Source organism: Carettochelys insculpta, chromosome 1 (assembly GCF_033958435.1).
Source record: "Carettochelys insculpta isolate YL-2023 chromosome 1, ASM3395843v1, whole genome shotgun sequence".
NCBI classification, from domain to species: Eukaryota; Metazoa; Chordata; order Testudines; family Carettochelyidae; genus Carettochelys; species Carettochelys insculpta.
In genome coordinates, this window is record NC_134137.1 from 23,879,694 (window position 1) to 23,898,735 (window position 19,042).

Consider the following 19,042-nt stretch of genomic DNA (forward strand, 5'->3'; position numbering starts at 1 on the left):
TTAAAGAGCTTGTCAATGTATCTGAACATCTGAATTTTTGAAAGCTGATCAGAAACACTAGCTACATTTGGGCAACCTTTAGTGGAAAGGTTAAAGTCGATGGGAATTTGTCCTGTACTCAGCAACCCACAACAGTGTGAACAAAACTTAAAAGATTCTACCTCAAAGGGAACATGAAAGTTAAATTGTGCCAATCATGGTACCACAGGTAATCTACATAGTATTATATTAGCTTCTGTGACAGGAGAGCCCCACTTAACTTATTCCAGGCCTTAGGATCTGACTTTGAAAAGTTGCTTCTGATTTTGTGGAGAGAAAGTATTTGCAGTACAATTCCCAGCACTTGGGTATCACACTGACTCGTCTGTTGGCACATGGCATTTAGATGGCTAAGTGTTTACTAAAGTGAGTTCCAATACTGCAAGCAATATTCCTTGTGGGTACAAATCAGGTAGCACGCTGAATCTGCTTTAAAAATCAGGGTCTTTGTCATTTGTTTTTGTTTCTGAGGGCTTGATGTTTCTGTTAATGTAATAATTTTTTACTGATGTGTCCATACTTTGTATTTTTATAGGATAGTCTAGAGATCACCACTAGAATACTGTGTTAATTAACTTCTGACTGAACTCCTCAGGGGAGAATTCCATGTCTCCTGATCTGATTTACCCCTCAGTGAGGAAAGACTATTTAATATGGCAATGTTCTATCACTCCAACATGATGAATTTTGAAATTGGAAGGAACAGCCCTGAGGACCAACAGAACAGAAGTGCCTTTGACTGGATTTAGCTGTCATTCAACCCACCTGCTGGATATTTACATTGAAAGAAAACTCAAGAATTTGTGTTCATTGATAAAAATCTGCTTTCAGGCATTATGCGTGTCTGCTTCTATCACTGTTCAGCTTATGTCTGGCAAAGAAGTGAATTTACCATCTATGCTTTTCCACTTTATGGTCTTCCCAGGAAAGTCAAAAGATATTGCCTGACTTACACATGAGAACCCCAAACTGTCTGGATGTTATTTCCTGTGGAAGCCACCTAGAGACTACAGGTGCAGTTGACTCTGTGAGTGCTCAGGGTTGGAGCCTTCACAGAAAATAAATAGTAAGTGCTCAGCACCCAGTAGCAGTGCCATGGATCATCTCCTCTCCTCTCCCCAGCCTGCCAGCAAGTCCTAACAATCAAGTCCTCCTCCTCCCTCCCAGCACCTCCCGCCCACCACATCCAGTTCTTTCATGACATGCAAGAGACGCTTGGAGAAGGGGGAAGAGTGGGAGCAGGGAAGGAAAGAAGCTGTGGTGAGGGCTTGAGGAAGGGGCAGTCTGGGGATGGGTCAAACACTCCCTGGGAACTGGGGAAGTTGGTGCCTCTGCTACAGACCTCAATCTCCAAACATTGACATACATCTCTAACTTCAGATATACTAATAACAGCTATTTTATAACTCAGGGCTGGGCAAATTTTTGATGGGGGGAAGCATTCCAAGAATTCTGTCTCTTTCTACCTGGATGAATATACATATACAAAGCGCCACTGTGAAGAAACCAAATAAAAAACTATACCCACAGACCACCCATGTCCTGCAGTCTTCCATACTTGGAAGGTAGGCATACATACCTCTGCAGGACAGGCAGGTAAGAGATGCGTGGGTAAATGTACTTTGTTTTTCTAAAAGGTGTCATTAGAATTGTAATCCTTCTACAGAGCAGACAGGGCACCAGGCCAAGCTTTTTAAATGAAGGGGTGAAAGACAGTTTTGTGGTTCATGTGCTGCCTCAGGCTTCAGTGATCTGGGCTCAAATCCCAGCTCTGCCACAGATGGACTGTGTGACCAGGGGCATCAGTCAGTCATTTTTGTGATTCCTTTCACAGTTCATAAAAGGGAGATGATACGACTTCCTTTGTTTGTCTCTCTTACTACAGATTTGCACAACCCTTGTCACAACGGGGCTGCTAGACACTCCCATAATTAAAAAAGGGTCTGTGACTACCTAATATCTACATAGGCAAACTGTAGCCTGATTTTCTCACCTGATCTGAGGAGCCCAAGGGACCTGGAGTGTCTCAGAATATCTGACAAAATCAAGGCACTTATTGCCTAACTAGATTTAGACACCTGACTTCAGGCACCTACAATGTGAAAATGTTGCCGTATGTGTTTAACTGATCTTGGCTTTCTCACCTGACTACCCACTAGAATCTGAGATGGGAGAAAAGAGAAATTAACTATTTTTTTACTCCTGTTAGCTTGTACTAGTGTAGGAGGGAATTGAACTCTAGGAAAACATCAGAGGTCACCTGAAACTTTCACAGCACTGGCAAGTCAGATCATTGTGACTCCCACTCACCTTGACATACTAGTGTCGCCCAGCTTCTCCAAGGCTACCCAATTCAACAGAAATTGGGGGTGTTTCTAGGGCCATTCAGTCCTGCAAAGTTCCCCAACCCTGGAGGGCCAAGTCTGTCAACCTTAGTAGCTCCGCTGGAGCAGAGCTGCACTGGCTATAGTTGGGGGGATGAAATAATAGGAGCTCAGTAAATAGAGGTTGAATGGAAAATGTTCTTTGTGCCTCCACAAACCCTGGTATGCAAGTGCTGTACAAATATAGGCTGAGCTTTGTAAGACCTGTGTTAAAGGTATAACGTTATCTCCATGGATGGACAGAGGCACAACGGTATGCCTATCTGTCTCAAAAAGTCAGAGCCAGGAATAAGATCCAAGAGTACAAACTTCTCCAGGCATTAAGGCTATAAAGATGCTCTCACTCTCCTATGAGCTCCCAATGCCCAACAACCACTTCCATCACAGATTACAAACACAGAAATTAACACCCTGCATGGTCCAGCTAAGCCCAGGCAGTAACACAACAACGTTAGTCAGTAGCTTCTTACCTTCACTTTTTCACCATTTATCTCCACAGTCTTAATCATAAAGTCAACTCCAATAGTGGCTCCTTGACCTGGTGGGAAAAGCCCCTACAAAAAAAAGCAGTTTGTTAATGCAGATTTTGTTGCAAGATGAAAAAGATTTCACCTGCTAGTTAATCTCCTTCAGGTCTTTGTCCCGTCTTTTTTCCTCTTTGATTCTACTCCCCTATCCCCAAACTGAGCTTTCCATCTGAGAGACGTATCAACAGATGTACAAACAACTCAGAATGATTTGATCACAGTCCACAAGTACAAAAGCAACAAGGGGTCCTGTGGCACCTTATAGACTAACAGAAATGTCTGAGCATAAGCTTTCATGGCTTATGTATGAACATAAGCTTTCTCTCTGCAGCTTTCACCTGCATCTGACAAAGTGGGTCTTTGCCTATGAAAGCTTATGCTCATATATTTCTCTTAGTCTATAAGGTGCCACAGGACCCCTTGTTGCTTTTGCAGATCCAGACTAACACGGCTACCCCTCTGATACTAGTCCATAAGTACCTGCAGCATAGGGAACAATTTAACAACAGGCTCTTCAGTCTAGCAGAGAATCCAGTGGCAGGAAACTGAAGGTAGACAAAGTTGGACTGAAAATATGTTATCACTTTTAAACAACAAAGGTAATTAACCACTTTGGAACAATTTATCAAAGGTTGTTGTAGATTCCCTACCACTGGCAGCATTAAATCAAGACTGGACCTTTTTTTAAAGATAAGCTCCAGGAATTATTTTGGGGAAGCTCTATGAGCCATGTTATACAGGCTATCAGACTGGCCTTGGAATTTACCATGCCACTGCCCTAACTAATGCAGGTCTAGAAGTGCAGCTCTGTGAAAGCCACTTTCCAAGTGATACTCTAGCATCTTATACAAAGGTTTGTGTGAGTTAATGAACAGCCACTATCCTGACAGTAGCTAAGTCAAGAAGCTTCAACCTACATTTTATTTAGGCCTTATATTTAGGCACAGCCAAGTATATGGACCTAAACAACAATAAAACATAAAATAATAATAATAGTTTTTCAATTATTGGTTTCCAGGCCTGCAGACCTGCACAAAGCTACATTGATTTCTGACCATCTCTGCCTCTGCTAGTAGCAGCAGCAGCAGCAAGCCAAAGCTTGTGCTGCTTCCCAATTAGCTGCAGATTTTGCAGTTCAGCCCCTTGGATGTAGCTCTGGTGCTGCCAGCTATTTGCTTGCAGCTGGAGAGGGAGGAAGAGAGGCTGTTTAAGGTTTCCAGAGACCTATTTTTAAAACCAATCACAGTGAAAAGTGCTGAGACTTTCAAGTAAAACTTGAGTGAAAACCATAATTGGTGTTACTTTAAAAAAATGTGCAAACCTCCCCTGTACCCCAGAACTCAAAAATCTTACCCTTCCCTCCCCCGCCCCTCAGGATCTTGGCACACAAAAGGAAATCAGTCCCCAACACTGTCGTTTTTTCATGTTCTGCAAGGCAAGCAGGGACTTACCCAATTCTCTCTTCTACTGTGAGACTTTAGCTGTATGGCTCACAGGACACTGAAAGGGGGTTTATTTGTTTGTTTGTCTTTATTTTTAAGCAACCTATGGTACTAAAAAAAAGGGGGGCTCATTAAATGCCCTTTCAATGCCTAATTCTCAAACAGAAGGTGATGCACTGACAACCTCAGACATGGCATTTCTCTATCCAGACAGCACTTCCCAGGAGCTATGAAAGCTGCCCCCCCAACACACCTTTTCTAGCCCACTCTGCGGGGTTCAGGGTAGAAAAGGGGTGATGGTGCGCTGCTGCAAGAGGGTACTTCAGTCTCTGTGATGCGCTCAGGCCTAATCTGAAATACACCAAAATCACGCCCGTGGCCTTGTTCTTCTCTCATCTAGAGCTGCCAATGAGTGTCTCATTTTTGAGGCCACAACCCTGGACACGTACCCTTACAGTGCTACTTCTTGTACTGAGAATGCTGAACTCAAGCACAGATGTCTCGAGGAAATGCAGACAACACAGTGCTTTCACTAACCCGCATTGACTGCGTACCCCTCTGTTTATAGCCACAGATTCCAAGTCATCTTAGAGACAGCTACTCATTCCACTGGATTTCCGCACATGAACCAAAAGCTGCCCCAATAAGCACACAAACATTTTCCCCCTTCAGAGAAGAAACATCTCACCTGAGTGAAGCGTCGGACCAAGCAGGTTTTTCCCACACCAGCGTTGCCAATTAAAACAATTTTGAACAGAAAATCATAATCTTCCATACTCATTTACACAGCTGCAAAGGAAAGAGAAATATAAATAAGCCTAAGGGGAGCTCTGAGACTCAGCCAGCTGGGAAGAGTGCTAGCTCTGCATTGTCGCCTCACTCTCAGGAGCCCGGCCTATGATACTCTTGCAGGGCACCACTAACAAATCAATGCGGTTTTCAGATTCCCTTACAACAGGGAAACCAGTAAGTGCCTTTGCAATCAGTTGAGTCACTGGTGAACTTTACTCTTCCAAATACTCAGGACACAGGTCATTACACAGTGTGCATGGCTAATAAGATAAGAGAACTGCATTTACAGCAGGTGAGAGGCTCTTACTTTTCCAATGCAGAGGTATTCTGCATACCACAAACCTGACCACAAGCTGGCAGAGCCACCTCAACCTTTACCAGCCTGCCTGGCAAAAAGCCCTGTTGTGAAATGATGAGTGAGCATGGACTTTACCTCCGTTCGTCACAGTGTTCAGGCAGCCAACTGTACGGCATTACCGATGTTGGTTTACGAGCCTGCCTTGCTCAGTTTCTGTAAGTAGCCTCACACTCACTACTACATGAGACAAGTAAGCTTTGGAAGTCCTAGGTTTCGTTAAACATTTTGATCCCAGTGCATCTGTTTTGGGCTAAGCCAGGGGTCTGCAACTGAAACAGCAAGAGGAGCCATCTTCTCAAATTCAGTTACACAATCAGTACTGCAATGCACGTCAATACGAGACAACCCTTAATAAATAATGTCAAACCCTACTTTTTGTCACCCCTATTTTAAGAACAGCACACACGCTGATTTGTATCAGTTAGAAAGTTGTTACCCTCATCTCCAGGCTTTACCTGCCTCAGCCGCCAAATCTGCCCCCCCATCCCCAGGTTTAACCCCTTCAGCCCCAAAGCCACCCGCCCCCCATCACCAGGATTTGCCTGCCTCAGCTAATAAGCTCTGTGGGCTTCTGTTGCTCCACAGCTCCCACCTTCCACTGCTGCTCTTCCCCTCTGGCCCCCACCACCTCCCTCTCCGTGAGGCTGCACAGTTCTGGCAGGGGCAGGCTTGGCCGCCCCCCCTCCAACTCTCTTCCCCCACGTAGAACCCTACCAGCAGCCTCTTCCAGGGCTCCCTGCCCTGCCGGCTTCCCCACCACTGCAGCTGACTGCTCAGCAGCTTCAGAGGCTGCCACTGCTTAAACAAAAAAACCCTAAATTCTGTTTTAATTGTGAGCTTTGTTTAAGTGGCGGCAGCCTCAAGAGCTGCAAGTGGAGTCAGTGCTGGCCATGCTCAGAGCCACAAATGACTCATTGAAGAGCCACATGCTACGTAGAATACATTACTTAGGCCAGATCTAAACTAGACCTTAAAGTTGATTGTAAATACACTATTCCAGCTAAACTGACTTATCCACAATTGACTTACCCAGCTGTCCTCACAGAAGGTCAAGGGGAGAAACTCTCCCGTCGACCTCCCTTACTCCTCACAATATTGAGGTGCACAGGGGTTGACTGCCAATCCCTGATAGCCCAATTTCATGCATCCCTAATAGGTGCATGAAATCAAACCCCAGAAGATCGACACTGACTGGGTCAATCTTCTGGGTAGTGAAGACGTAACCCTTACACATAGTCCAATAACAGGCAACACTAATCAGGGCCCATTTTGGTAGGCACTGTCCAGACCTATAACAGTGGAGACATCCCTGTCCCGGGGGAGTTCACAATCCATGGCTGTGTCTACACGTGCCCCAAACTTCGAAATGGCCATGCAAATGGCCATTTCGAAGTTTACTAATGAAGCGCTGAAATGCATATTCAGCGCTTCATTAGCATGCGGGCGGCAGCCGCGCTTCGAAATTGACGCTCCTTGCCGCCGCGCGGCGCGTCCAGACGGGGCTCCTTTTCGAAAGGATGCTGCCTACTTCGAAGTCATGAGCCCATGGGAATAAGGGGACTTCAAAGTAGGCGGCGTCCTTTCGAAAAGGAGCCCCGTCTGGACGCGCCGCGCGGCGGCAAGGAGCATCAATTTCGAAGCGCGGCTGCCGCCCGCATGCTAATGAAGCGCTGAATATGCATTTCAGCGCTTCATTAGTAAACTTCGAAATGGCCATTTGCATGGCCATTTCGAAGTTTGGGGCACGTGTAGACACAGCCCATGTCTGTCAGGAAGCAACAAATGGATGAAAGGGAAAAAAATGGGGCAAGTGTGGTGAGGAAGAGGGGTAGTAAATAAGGAAATGAGCTAACAATATAACCAATAGTGTTTGGCATAAAGCCAAATCTTAGCTCACCACTTGCCTAACCAATACCAAAAGGTAGTGATTTGGTGACACTCTGGCTGAGGAAAGATTTTAAAGAGGGTTTTAAAAAGACGATAAGGTGGAAGGCTTTTAATTTTGTCAGGGAGTTTCCCCAAGGGACAGCATGGGAATAAACATGGCCTGGCATCAGAGAAGCAGACAATCAACCCTGACCATAGCTGCAAGGGGAATACAAGACTGACAGCCTAATAAGCTAGGATACCATAAATTGTATTTGGTTGGGCATGAGGAGGAACCAGTGAAGAGATGCAAAGAGGAAGGTGAAATGATCAATCAGACTGGAAGATGATCCTTGCACCTACTTTTTCAGTAGACAATATGATTGGCATCTAGGCCAGAGGAGGCGATCACAGCCTTCAGGGCCTGAGATGAAGGTCTGGACAAGAATCATGGGAACCTGGACAGGTGGAAGAGCTTGACTATTAGAAACATGATGAAGATGGAAACAGCTAAGCTTAGATATGGCCCAGATGGGTGGAGCCAGAGAAGGAGTGAGTCAAAAAAACAAATACATCTGAGCTACACAAGCTTCTCCACATCAGCCTTCCACTGGGCCTCCTCCCCATCAGAAGAAGCAGTCCTGAGATTATCGTTTGTGTTACCATTGCGCCTGAGATCCCCCACTGGGAGCTCCTCTCCTCCCCCCATCATGGCTCATGGTCCCACTGTGCAAGGTATTGAACGAACAAAATGATGGTCCCTTCTTCAAAGAGTTTACCACCCAAAAGACAATGAGCAGGTACTACAGAAAAGGGCAGAACAAGTTAACAATGAGACAAGAGTGGTCTGCACAAGAGGCATTGGTCACAGCACAACGGCTGCCCAACCACTGTTGAGTTTTTGATAGGCATGATGGCAAAGGAAGTAAGAAGCTGGTTCAGCTGCTCCATCTATTTAAATTTTGGACTTTCCACCAATCCTACAAACTAGCAGGCATCAACAGGGAGTGACTAATGGGATGGTGATTTGCATGACATAGACAGATGGTAATGTGAACCAGACTGACTCATTTCATAGACAACTCATTTTGCCTGGGCCAAACAGCATCAGCTAGCAGTAACTCATAAATAGGTCTGCTCTAACTATGCTGAAGTCTGGTGGTTAGACATTGAGTTAGTGAGGCCCCAAGGCTGCTCCAGCCTGCACAAGACCCAAGATGGTAACAAGCTCCCTCAAGTCCTTCTGTTCTCATCTTCACAGTGAAGAGAAGAGAAGCTTGTCCCAGCAATTTTTTTAATAATGACAGCAGTGTCAAAATGTTTCACGTTTTTTGATTTGTTAATGCTAGAAATACTTGGTCAATTAATGCAAGTTCTTTCTGGACCACTAAAAACTCTCAACACTGGATCTGGACTCGCAATCCCTGAGGACCTTCAAAACCTGGGATGCATTTCATCCTTTCACATTTGGCTCCCATTGCAAGTTCCCTGAAGCCATCCAACATTCAAAATTTATCTTCTCAGGAAGCTTAAAGATAAACTTTTTTGCAGCTTTCTCATATTTACATGTATGAATGCTAAACAACTCAGACATATCCTATAGTTATGTCTGATTCTCCCTGTTAGACTCCAAAACTAATTATATGAGATAATGACCCAAAACTGAAACAAGATGACAAGCCAGTTGCCAAAGCCATAAACAAAAGAGAGATTAAATACCAGAACTAAAACTACACATAAAGGGTGGGAATAAGCAACAATGGAATGAGCTAGAAATACAGAAAAAATATTACATGGGTGGAGAAAAACAAATACTTAAAAATCTTGACTTCCCAGTTTACTAAAGCATTTGTCTCTTCATTCATATCATCATAATCAGCAACCATGGGCTCAGCACCCCTTGGTGTTCAATGCCTCCCTCACTGTTTCTTTCCATCTTCCTCTGACCAGTACAGAAACCATGGCTTAGTTTCTGTAGACTAGCTCTGCACCAATCAACTATATCATCTACCCATTCTCTCTGGGGTCTGCCTCTCCTAGTCAAACTGTCCATTACGCCGAATACCAGGGTCTTCACTTTTCGTTCGTCATTCATTCTACAGATATGCCCAAATATCTGTAATTTTTGTTGTATAACCTTTTGCAGTAGGTTCTCTTTCATCTGTATCTTGCTATAAAATTCCTCGTTTGTGACCTTTTGCATCCACCATCCTATTCTCAGGATCTTTCTATAACAACTCCTCTCGAATGCCTATGTCCTTCTCTTCAAATCTTTCATTATCACCCATGTTTCACATCTTTACAATATGCTGCTGAATACACATATTTTCAAGATGCTCAGCTTTGTTCCTAAGCTAACCACTTTACTTTTCCAGATCTCACCCATCGCTTTCAAACTTGCTCTTGCTTTTGCTATTCTAGTCGCTATTTCCTTCTTACAGCTTAGATCATGTCATGTTCTTTCCCCAGATACGTGAACTTCTCTGTGATCTCTAGTTAGATCCTGTCTACATTGGTCTTCCTTCCTATTTCCTTATCACCAAATACCACTGTTTTCATTTTATCAGTGTTCATAATCAATCCATACTGCTTCCCTTCCTCACTTGGCATGTGCGCTGTTCTCGCTAGCTTCTGTTCATCTTCCTCAACAACAAATACCTCATCCTCAAAACTCAAGTTGTTAATTCTCATCTTATGCACAGATATCCCTTCTAACTCTTGCTTGATCTTGTCCATCACTCTCTCTAGGTGCGTGATGAAGATACTTGGCGATATCAGATCTCTTTGTCTCGTACCTCTGCTTATTCTAACCAAACTCCCAACTCCCCGAACGTTCTCACTGCTGCCTCCGCATTGTCGTTAATATCCTTCAACAACTGTATCACTCTGCTATCCACTCTGTACGACTCCCACACCACCCAAGTCACTTTAATAAAAATCAGAAGTGTATGTCTAGGCTTCTCAGTGTGTTCTAAATTCAACTTTTCTTACTTTTAAGGCCATAGGTGGAATTTTCAAGTGTTTCAATGAATTAGGAGCACAAGGTTTTATTAAGAAAAATCAATGGGATTTGTATTCCTAACTCACTTAGGCTTTATCTATACACAGTTTTGTACCTGCATAACTATGCTGGTTAGGGGTGTGATTTACCAGTACAGTTATATAATCCTAGTGTGAACATGGTTACACTAAGGTAAAGATAGCTTTATCCTGTTCCCTAAGAAATACCAGTCTAAGCACCTTTCTAGCAGTATAGTGGTAGCCACACTAGGGAAGTTGTGCCACTGTAATGATACTGGTCTAGTTAAAGTGGTACAACAACTTTTGTGCCTAGGCAAGGGCTTATCTAATGCCTCCCCCCAACCTACAATGAACACTGAATGCGGAGCTCTGCATCAAATCTCACTGCAGTGGGTCCACATGGTGTGGTCAGAACTCCTCACAGGACTGGGGCCTTCGATTATGAACTCTCAGTATTACATAGGAACACAGTGCAGAGCTTCCTAGCAGTGTCAGAACTGGTCTAATCAAAAAGTTATAGTAATTACTGTTACACAGTTTTCACTCCAGCAGCTTTTATCCAAGGGACTTTTTCTGATGCCTCAGTCACATATTAACATATTTTTCTTTCCTCTTTCTCTCTTAACGAAGTCAGAGTATTTGAACCACTATAACTGTTGTTCTGACTGGCCAGGAACTACCGCAGCAATGGGAAACCAAGACTAGTGAGTGGGCCCCTCACGAGTGGCCTTCCTTTGTATCAGTGGGGGTTAACCTGTGGACCATGGCCCAACGGACTTCCACCTGCAGCCCCATGTACCACCCTCCCTCCACCCCTTCCCCCAGGCCTCTCGTGCGCCAGAGCCTCGCACTTCCTAATCCTCCCTCTCCTTCCCAGTGCTTTCAGAGCACCACAAATCTGCTCATTCACGCTCTATCCCCGCTCTTTCCCCTCCCACTCAGAACTTGAACAACGGCAAACAGCTGATTCGCAGCAGTGGGAAAGTAGGGGAGCAGTAGGAAAGTGCAGGGCTCCAGTGCCCCAGTGGCATATGGGGGAGAAAGCAGACAAGGAGTCTGTGGGCCACAGATGGAACCCCAGTGGGCCACAGCATGTGGCCTGCCGACCACAGGATGCCCACCACTGGACTAGTGCATCTCCAAGGAACTGTAACAAAGCATTTAGTATTTTTTTAGTTACTGATTCAGATTAAAAACAACTCCTCGTCACACACCTGTGACCTGCTAAGCATTGCCTCCTAAAATTAATAAGTAGGAGTTGGATCACACTCACTCACAGTGAAATCCAGAAGAGGCACGAAGGGCAGAAAACATCCCATGAATCATTATGAGAGGGAGAGAACTCTTTTCTTCCCAGACGCACATCACGGACTGTAGGGTTATCTACCGCCAGCCAGAGCTGGGAGCAGACATACCACCTGGGCTACAATCCAGCCACTTTTGGATTGAGCCAAGCCTGAGTGGCACTGCGACTGCATGCACCAGCTCGCAAGGCCACTCGCTGAACTTTGGAGTGAGTGAGTGTAGGGATTCATGGACCACGGCGGTCCAGCTGCTGCTTGGGGGCAGGAGGACACCAGAGAAGAGGAAACAAGAGCAGGGGAAATCTATGGGCATCCTGACTTGGTGATCTACTGCCCCTGGCCATACACACACAGTCCTCCTGATGACGTCGAAGTCCCAGTGCACGTTCCACACTCTCCAAAGCAGATCTTAAAGGGAGTACCTCAGCACAATGGGGCCACAGGCAGCTCTACTGTCTGTGAATTGTATCAATGAGACTTCATGGTGTGCTTGTCCCCCAGGCTACTCCCTTATGACAGACACCTACTGCCCACAGCACCCAGTTCCTATGGTAAGTTCTGAGCTTGGTATTGTTCCTTGACACTTGCCAGGAATGTCAGCGGGACCTACTCATGGGCGTAAAGTCAGCAAAATCCACCTTTTTTTTTTTTCACCTTACAGTTTTTTCAATTGTCTGCATGCAGTTATGGGGATGATTAAGATATTTTTCTGGGGTGTTATTTTGTTCAGCATGTACCACGGGCAAGGAATTTATCTGCAGCAAATACGTGTGGGGAATTATTGCCCAGAGAATTTAATTTCCAGTTTTATTTAGTTTCTGGCAGAAAGCTTTATTCTTCCTGTATCTGTCTCCCTTCACATATTGGTTCTCCCAAGTTGAGCCTGGTTTCCCTGTCTAGTATTTTTCATTGTGATTCCTGAGTTTGGATAGTTTCTTTTTATCTGCTCTTTGCACTGCTCTTCTGTGCATCTGTCTGGATGGGAACAGAAAGTTCCTCCTTATCTTTGACATCCTGACATCCCGAATGTACAATGCAGAGTCACTCAGGGCAACAGAACAAGCAATGGTAATTCAGGGCAAGGATTCAAAAGTCAGCGTGGAAATGTTAATTGCTTTGAGTAACTGAGTTCCCCTTTTAAAAGGGAGAAATGTTGTAAGCTTGACACAGCCTCACACTCACATATTTGCCTCATGGGATTTTTCCCATTATTTTCCTATCATAGGGATTTATGACAACGGCAGTCTTTGATCTTCATAATACTAGGCACCTCCATGCAAAACAGATGGGCAAGTGTGAGGTCCCTAATAGACTCCACATGACCTCTCTCTCTCTCTCTCTCTCTCTCTCTCTGAGCATAGCTACTCTGCTTGGGGCAGGGTTTACATTTGAGGTCAAATTCAGACCTACTGTAAACATGTGGAGTGGCAAAGATTTGCACCAACTATCCTTTCCATGGAATCATCATGTGACTACCAAAGGTCAAAGGCTTTTCTCAGAGCAGCCCTAAGATGAGTTACACTGACCTACTCTTTTACACACCTTAGAGATCAGGAAATAAGCTTATCCCCAGGCTCAAGACAAAAGGTGTCTCAGTAACAATAGACTGTGTCTACAGAGCTGTAGGAGAAAGCCAATAAAATAGGTCTCTGCCCATAAGAACTTAAAATAGCAAAATTCCCAGGGGCCTCAATCAAAAACTATAGTATTTCAAATGATAGACATTCATGTCCCCAAAAACTAAGCCCTTATCCTGCAGAGGGATCTACTCACATAGGGATCAATTAAAATTCACAAGATTCAACCTAGGCTTAAGAATCAACCTTCATGAATCCATCTGCTGGACCTGGGCACACCATACAATAACAAAAACAACAAGGACAACAGATCCATCTCCAGGATGTGTAAAGGGATTGCAGAAGAGAGGACACACATGAATTGGAAATCAGAAGGAAGGGAATACTGAGCTTTTAGGGGGGCTGTTCTTTATGGGCCCAGTCAATCATACTAGCTACTTTATTTTATTCAGTACCTTTTTGTAACGTTGGTTTTGAGATGCTTAGGTGCTGGAATAAAGGAGGTGGCATGGCTGTCGCACAGAGAGATAAGGAATTATAAAGAGAGATTTGAAAGAAGGTGGTGATGATGCACAGCCTGCAAGAGGAAGGAGGCACTGCCAGCCCAAGGGGGCAAGCTGAAAAACATTTTTATCACTCTTCAGAGTCCATTACATAGTATTAAGGTGTCCTATTGACAGGAGTGTTGTGGATAAGTAATTTTATTTATTAAACATCCACAACCATAGCAAAAGGGCTGAACAACAAAGTAGAGCTAAACAGATAGACAATATAAATTCAAAGCTCCAAGGTGGATTGATTTAAATCACCAAAAAAACGCCATTCATTTAAATCAGGTTACCAAAAATAAAACTGGCTGTGCTTAGAATGTATTTCGTTTTGGGGTACGCCCCATTGATCTCACTGGAATGTCTGTTTTTTGAGAAAACAAATACATAATGGAGTTCCTTTGGAAAGGATGAGTTATGCTGAAGTAAATAAGGACAAGATTTATAGCATCATGATTATGGTCTGTGGCCATGATGCTCCAAAATAAGGGGCATGCATTATGTAATATAAAATAAGAATCTGACACTCAGCGGCAACTGGCAACTCTACATTTCATTTACCGCAGCTTTCTGTATTGTATGCTTGAGTGATAGAGTCTTAACCAGTGTCTCCCAGCCGGTGTTCCATGGAACCCTGGGTTCTGTAAAGTGAAAATAAGGTTTCCACAAGAAAATTCCATTACAATAACATTTTATGATTTAAAAAAAATAAATAAATATTTAAGCATTTATGAATTTTATTAAAAACAATTTTCATTTGTTTGCCACGATAAGTGTCCCTGTGTAATGCCAGCTTAGCCAGAGAGTGGGGATGATGATGTCACTACTCAGCAGTGCGCGTGTTATATACCACCGTAAATCCCTGTACTCACTCTATTAAATCAATTAAATTAAATGTGATTTTTGTTATGAAATATGTGTAATTAAACTAAATGTTGATCTCATGACCTTGTTTAGCATTTGTTTATTATTTTCCCTACTTATTTGTGGTCTACTTTTTCAGCTCCATATATAACACTGTTATGAGGGGTTCCACAAAATTCTTTCAAGTTTAAAAGGGTTCTGTGGCCAAATAAAATTGGAAGACACTGGTCTAAACTAATTAAGCAAGCCATAAGGATTAGCTAAGCTAAACTTTTTCTTTTCCTGGCAACTTCCAACACAGGAAACAGCTTGGGAATTTACTTGTCAAATCACACTTACACTCAAGGTGCGTCTACACTAGCCAGCTACTTCAAAGTAGCCAGCACAACATCAAAATAGCACCCGTCACGTCTACACACACCGTGTGCTATTTCAATGTTGAAATCGACGTTAGGCGGCGAGACGTCGAAGTCGCTATTCCCATCTTCTGATGGGAATAGCGCCCTACTTTGACGTTGAACACTGAAGCAGGGTGTGTGTAGACGATCTGCGTCTTGCTACTTCGAAATAGCGGGATCCTCCATGGCAGCCACCAGCTGAGGGGTTGAGATGCTCTGTCCAGCCCCTGTGGGGCTCTATGGTCCCTGCGCGCAGCAGCCTTTGAAGCACCATAGACCCGGATTTCCTGTGGCAGGAAGCTGAGAGCGTACAGGCAGCAGCACACGCACATGCTAGCCCTGCATTCCCTCTACAGACCCCAACGTGAGCACCCAGCGCCATGGCATCAAGCCAGCCCCCCAAGCGCCCCCAGGGCTTCCCTCCTGAGGGGACCCAGGCACCCCCAGCAGCCAAGCGGGCGGGCCAAAAAGAGGCGGGGCCCCTCCTGGTCAGAGGCCGAGCTCCGAGACCTACCGGGGCTCTGGGGTGAAGAGGAGGTGCTCCACATGATGGGGAGCAGGTGGCAGAACACAGGAGCATTCGCCCGACTGGCCGAGGGCCTTGGCCACCCGGGGTCACCCTGCTCGCACTCCGGATCATGTCCGGAGTAAGGTGAAGGAGTTGTGGCAGGAGTACACCTGGGCCCAGGACTTGGCCAGCCAGTCTGGGGCTGCCCCTGCTGCATGCCCCTATTACAGGGAGCTCAGGGCCATCCTGGGCCCCTGGGACACCTCCTCCCCCCCAGCCACCCTTGACACCACAGCCGACGAGCCCCAGCAGGCCTCAGAGCTGAAGTCTGGCCCGGAGGCCAGCTGCGCACCCTGGGGCCCACCTGAGGAGCCCCCCCTCGGGACAGCAGAGGAGGGGTCCAGCAGTGAGGAGGGGGGCTCCTCATCGACCTCCCCTCCCGGAGCACCAGCCGGGCGTCCGCCAGGCTTCCCCCAACCGCGGCAATGGACAGTCAGTTACGTACCCCACAGAGCACACACCCATGGGCCACAGGGCGGGGGCACCAGACACGACCGGGAGCCTCACACACCCCCAGCGGACCCCAACCCACAAACGCCCAGCCACTGTACGGCCATCAGCGCCCATTGGCACCCGTACCCATGGACAGCACTCAGCCTTAACCCCGGGGGCGGGGGGACAATACCATGGCGACAGCCAACATGGACATCAAACCCACCAACGGGGACAGAGACCCAGCACCCAAGAGGGGACGGGGAGAACGGGCCCTGAGGGCGGGGGGAACGGACCATGGGCCAGGGCACTCTATTAACAGCCTTCCCCTCCCTCTCTCCAGCTGCAGCATCCGACGCCCCAGGCAGCCAGGCACCCTCCATCATCCCTGACAGCCTGCTGGAGGTCAGTCACCGCCAGTGGCTGGAGACACCCCCAAGGGCAGTGGGACGGTCCTGCCACTGCCGGATTCTGGGGATGGCCCCTGTGGACCCACAGCTTCTGGCAGCTCTCCGGTGGAGGAGAGACTCCGGTTTGACTGGGAGGAGCCCATCTGGCGGTGGGCGACATGGGAGGACTTTATGGGGGTCTTTCAGGACATAGCTGAGTCGATCCGGGAGGCCGTTGCCCAGCTCCTACCCCCCCGCTGCCCCCCGGGCCGCCCTCCCCACTGCTCCACCCGAGGCCCCCCTGCCGCACCGCCTGCTGCCCCACCCGCCTCGCCACCTGCAAGCTCCACAGAGCCCACTGGGGCTGAAGACCGGCCAGTGGAGGCATCCCGGCCATACTTGCCGGTCCTCCCAGCCCCCAGCCGGCCATGCCGAGGACCGTGGACACAGGGGGGCGGTTGCAAGCTGTACCCGCTGGGGGTCGCGCCCCTCTACTCCCACCCCGGACTGATGGGCCAACGGCCGAGCCGTCCGCTGGGCCCCCATGTATATAGTTGTCCCCCTTTTTGTATATTCGTTGCAGTTTCTGTTTTGAACAAAACAAGTTTTCAGGTTTCAGAAAAAAAAAGGTTTTATTTTCCAAAAAGCTGGAGGCGTGTGCTTGTTGGGGGGGTAGTGTGCGGGCAATGTGGGCTGTGTGTGTTGGGGGGTCTTCTGGGGAAGGCCAGGGAGGTGCTCAGGGGTCTCCCTGATCGAAGTGGGCCCGCAGGGCCTTGAGGACCCGCACCCCCTCATGGTGGGCCTGGTGGCTGGGTGCGGCAGCTGGCTGGGGGAAGCCCGTGCCGGTGTTGACCGCTCACCCCTGGACAAAGGCCTCCCCCTTGCTCTCAACGATGTTGTGGAGCGTGCAGCACGCACCCACAACCTGGGGGATGTTTTGGAGGCTGACGTCCAGTCGGGCAAGGAGGCACCACCAGCGGCCCTTCAGATGGCTGAATGTCCTCTCCGCCACCTGGCGGGCGTGGTTCAGGTGGGCGTTGAACCGCACCTGGCAGGTGTTGAGGTGGCTGGTGTACAGGCGCATGAGCCAGGGCTGGAGGGGGTAGGCCGCATCCGCCACGAGGCAAAGGGGTAGGTCTCTGCCTCCAGCTGGCGGCACAGGCCCGAGTTCCTAAAAACACGGGCATCATGTGTGCAGCCAGGCCAGCCCACGTACACGTCCTGGAAGTGGCTCCGACTGTCCACCATGGCTTGCAGGACCACGGAGTGGTAGCCCCTGCGGTTTATCTATCTTCCTCCGCTGTGGTCCGGGGCGCAGATGGGGATGTGGGTCCCATCCAGGGCCCCGAAGCCGTTCGGCAACCCCATGGAGGCAAATCCAGCGACAGCTGCGTCCAGGTCCCCAAGTTGGACGATCCTCTGGAGCAACATGGCGTTAAGCGCACGGACCACCTGTGGGGAGGGAACACAGGCGCCCATGAGGCTGTGCAGGGTGCCCCGGGGCCCTTCCCCAGGCCCCCCTCCTGGGCACCTCCCCAGGTACCCCACCTGCCCAGCCCCTTGCTCCCCGGTGCTCCTGCCTCCCCAGCCCCACACCCGGCCCCTCCCTCCCTCCCTCCCCAGCCCATACCCGGCCCCTCCCTCCCTCCCCCGCATCCCCACACCTGGCCCCCCCCGGCCTCCAGTGGGTGCGTGCCCGGGCCTCCTTACCTCCATGATGATGTCCCGACCGTGGCCTTTCCCACTCCAAACTGGTGTCCCACAGAGCGATAGCTGTCTGGAGTGGCCAGCTTCCAGACAGCTATTGCGACCCTCCTCTCAACGGGGAGGGAACGCCACATCTGGGTGTCATGGTGCCTCAGTGCTGGGGTGAGCCACTGGCAGAGCTCGAGAAAGGTCTGCTGGTGCATGCGGAAGTTCCGGAGCCACATATTGTCATCCCACTCCTGCATGATGAGCTGCTCCCAACCCTCGGAGCTGGTGGGGTAGTTCCAGAGGCGGGGAAGCAGCCGGTGAGGGAGGAAGAGGGTAGCCTGGTGGTCAGGGGCATCCTGCCTCTGGCAGGAACCACTGGGCGGCCTCCTGGGCAGCACCTAGCAGGGCGCTTGCCCCCTGGATGACTACCTGGAGGGCCTCCTCTTCCTCCTGCTGCTGGGTGTCCATATCTGCTGTGACTTGGTCTGCGAGAGAGTGGCTACTGCTCTGCAGACCTCGTGCTGTGCAGACCGGGTGTGTCTGGGACGGGGCCTTTAAAGGAACAGCTTGCAGCTCCCCCAGAAGGGCTAGTCCAGTCTGTGACCCGGTCCGCGGGCTTTCCTGGACCCTTATTTCGAAAGAGGGTGCTTGTGTGTGTGGATGCTCCACATTTCCTTCCAGGGCAGCTCCTTTTGACGCTCCCCATCGCTACTTAGACGTTGAACGTCGACAGCACCAGCCCTGGATGACGTGTAGACGATATGCGTCGAAGTAGCCTATTTCGATGTTCTTACTTCGAAATAGGCTATTCGACGTAGTGTGCTAGTGTAGATGTAGC

The 19,042-nt window shown here is 48.1% G+C and overlaps 1 protein-coding gene across 3 annotated transcripts in view; it reads right to left on the reverse strand.

Moving 5' to 3' along the window:
* The window catches only part of LOC142006876 (ras-related protein Rab-30), a 182,062-nt gene that overhangs the window by 113,279 nt on the left and 49,741 nt on the right, over positions 1-19,042 (reverse strand). For 2 of the 3 annotated variants that reach the window (XM_074983393.1, XM_074983421.1), the window contains exons 2-3: positions 5,081-5,181; positions 2,894-2,977 (exon numbers count right to left, since the gene is read on the reverse strand). In XM_074983393.1, coding sequence (XP_074839494.1) covers positions 2,894-2,977; positions 5,081-5,173 — 177 coding nt within the window. In that variant the 5' untranslated portion in view covers positions 5,174-5,181. Of the gene's footprint in view, positions 1-2,893; positions 2,978-5,080; positions 5,182-14,419; positions 14,510-19,042 lie in introns of those variants that run through there. The other variant, XM_074983398.1, reaches the window with a different exon arrangement.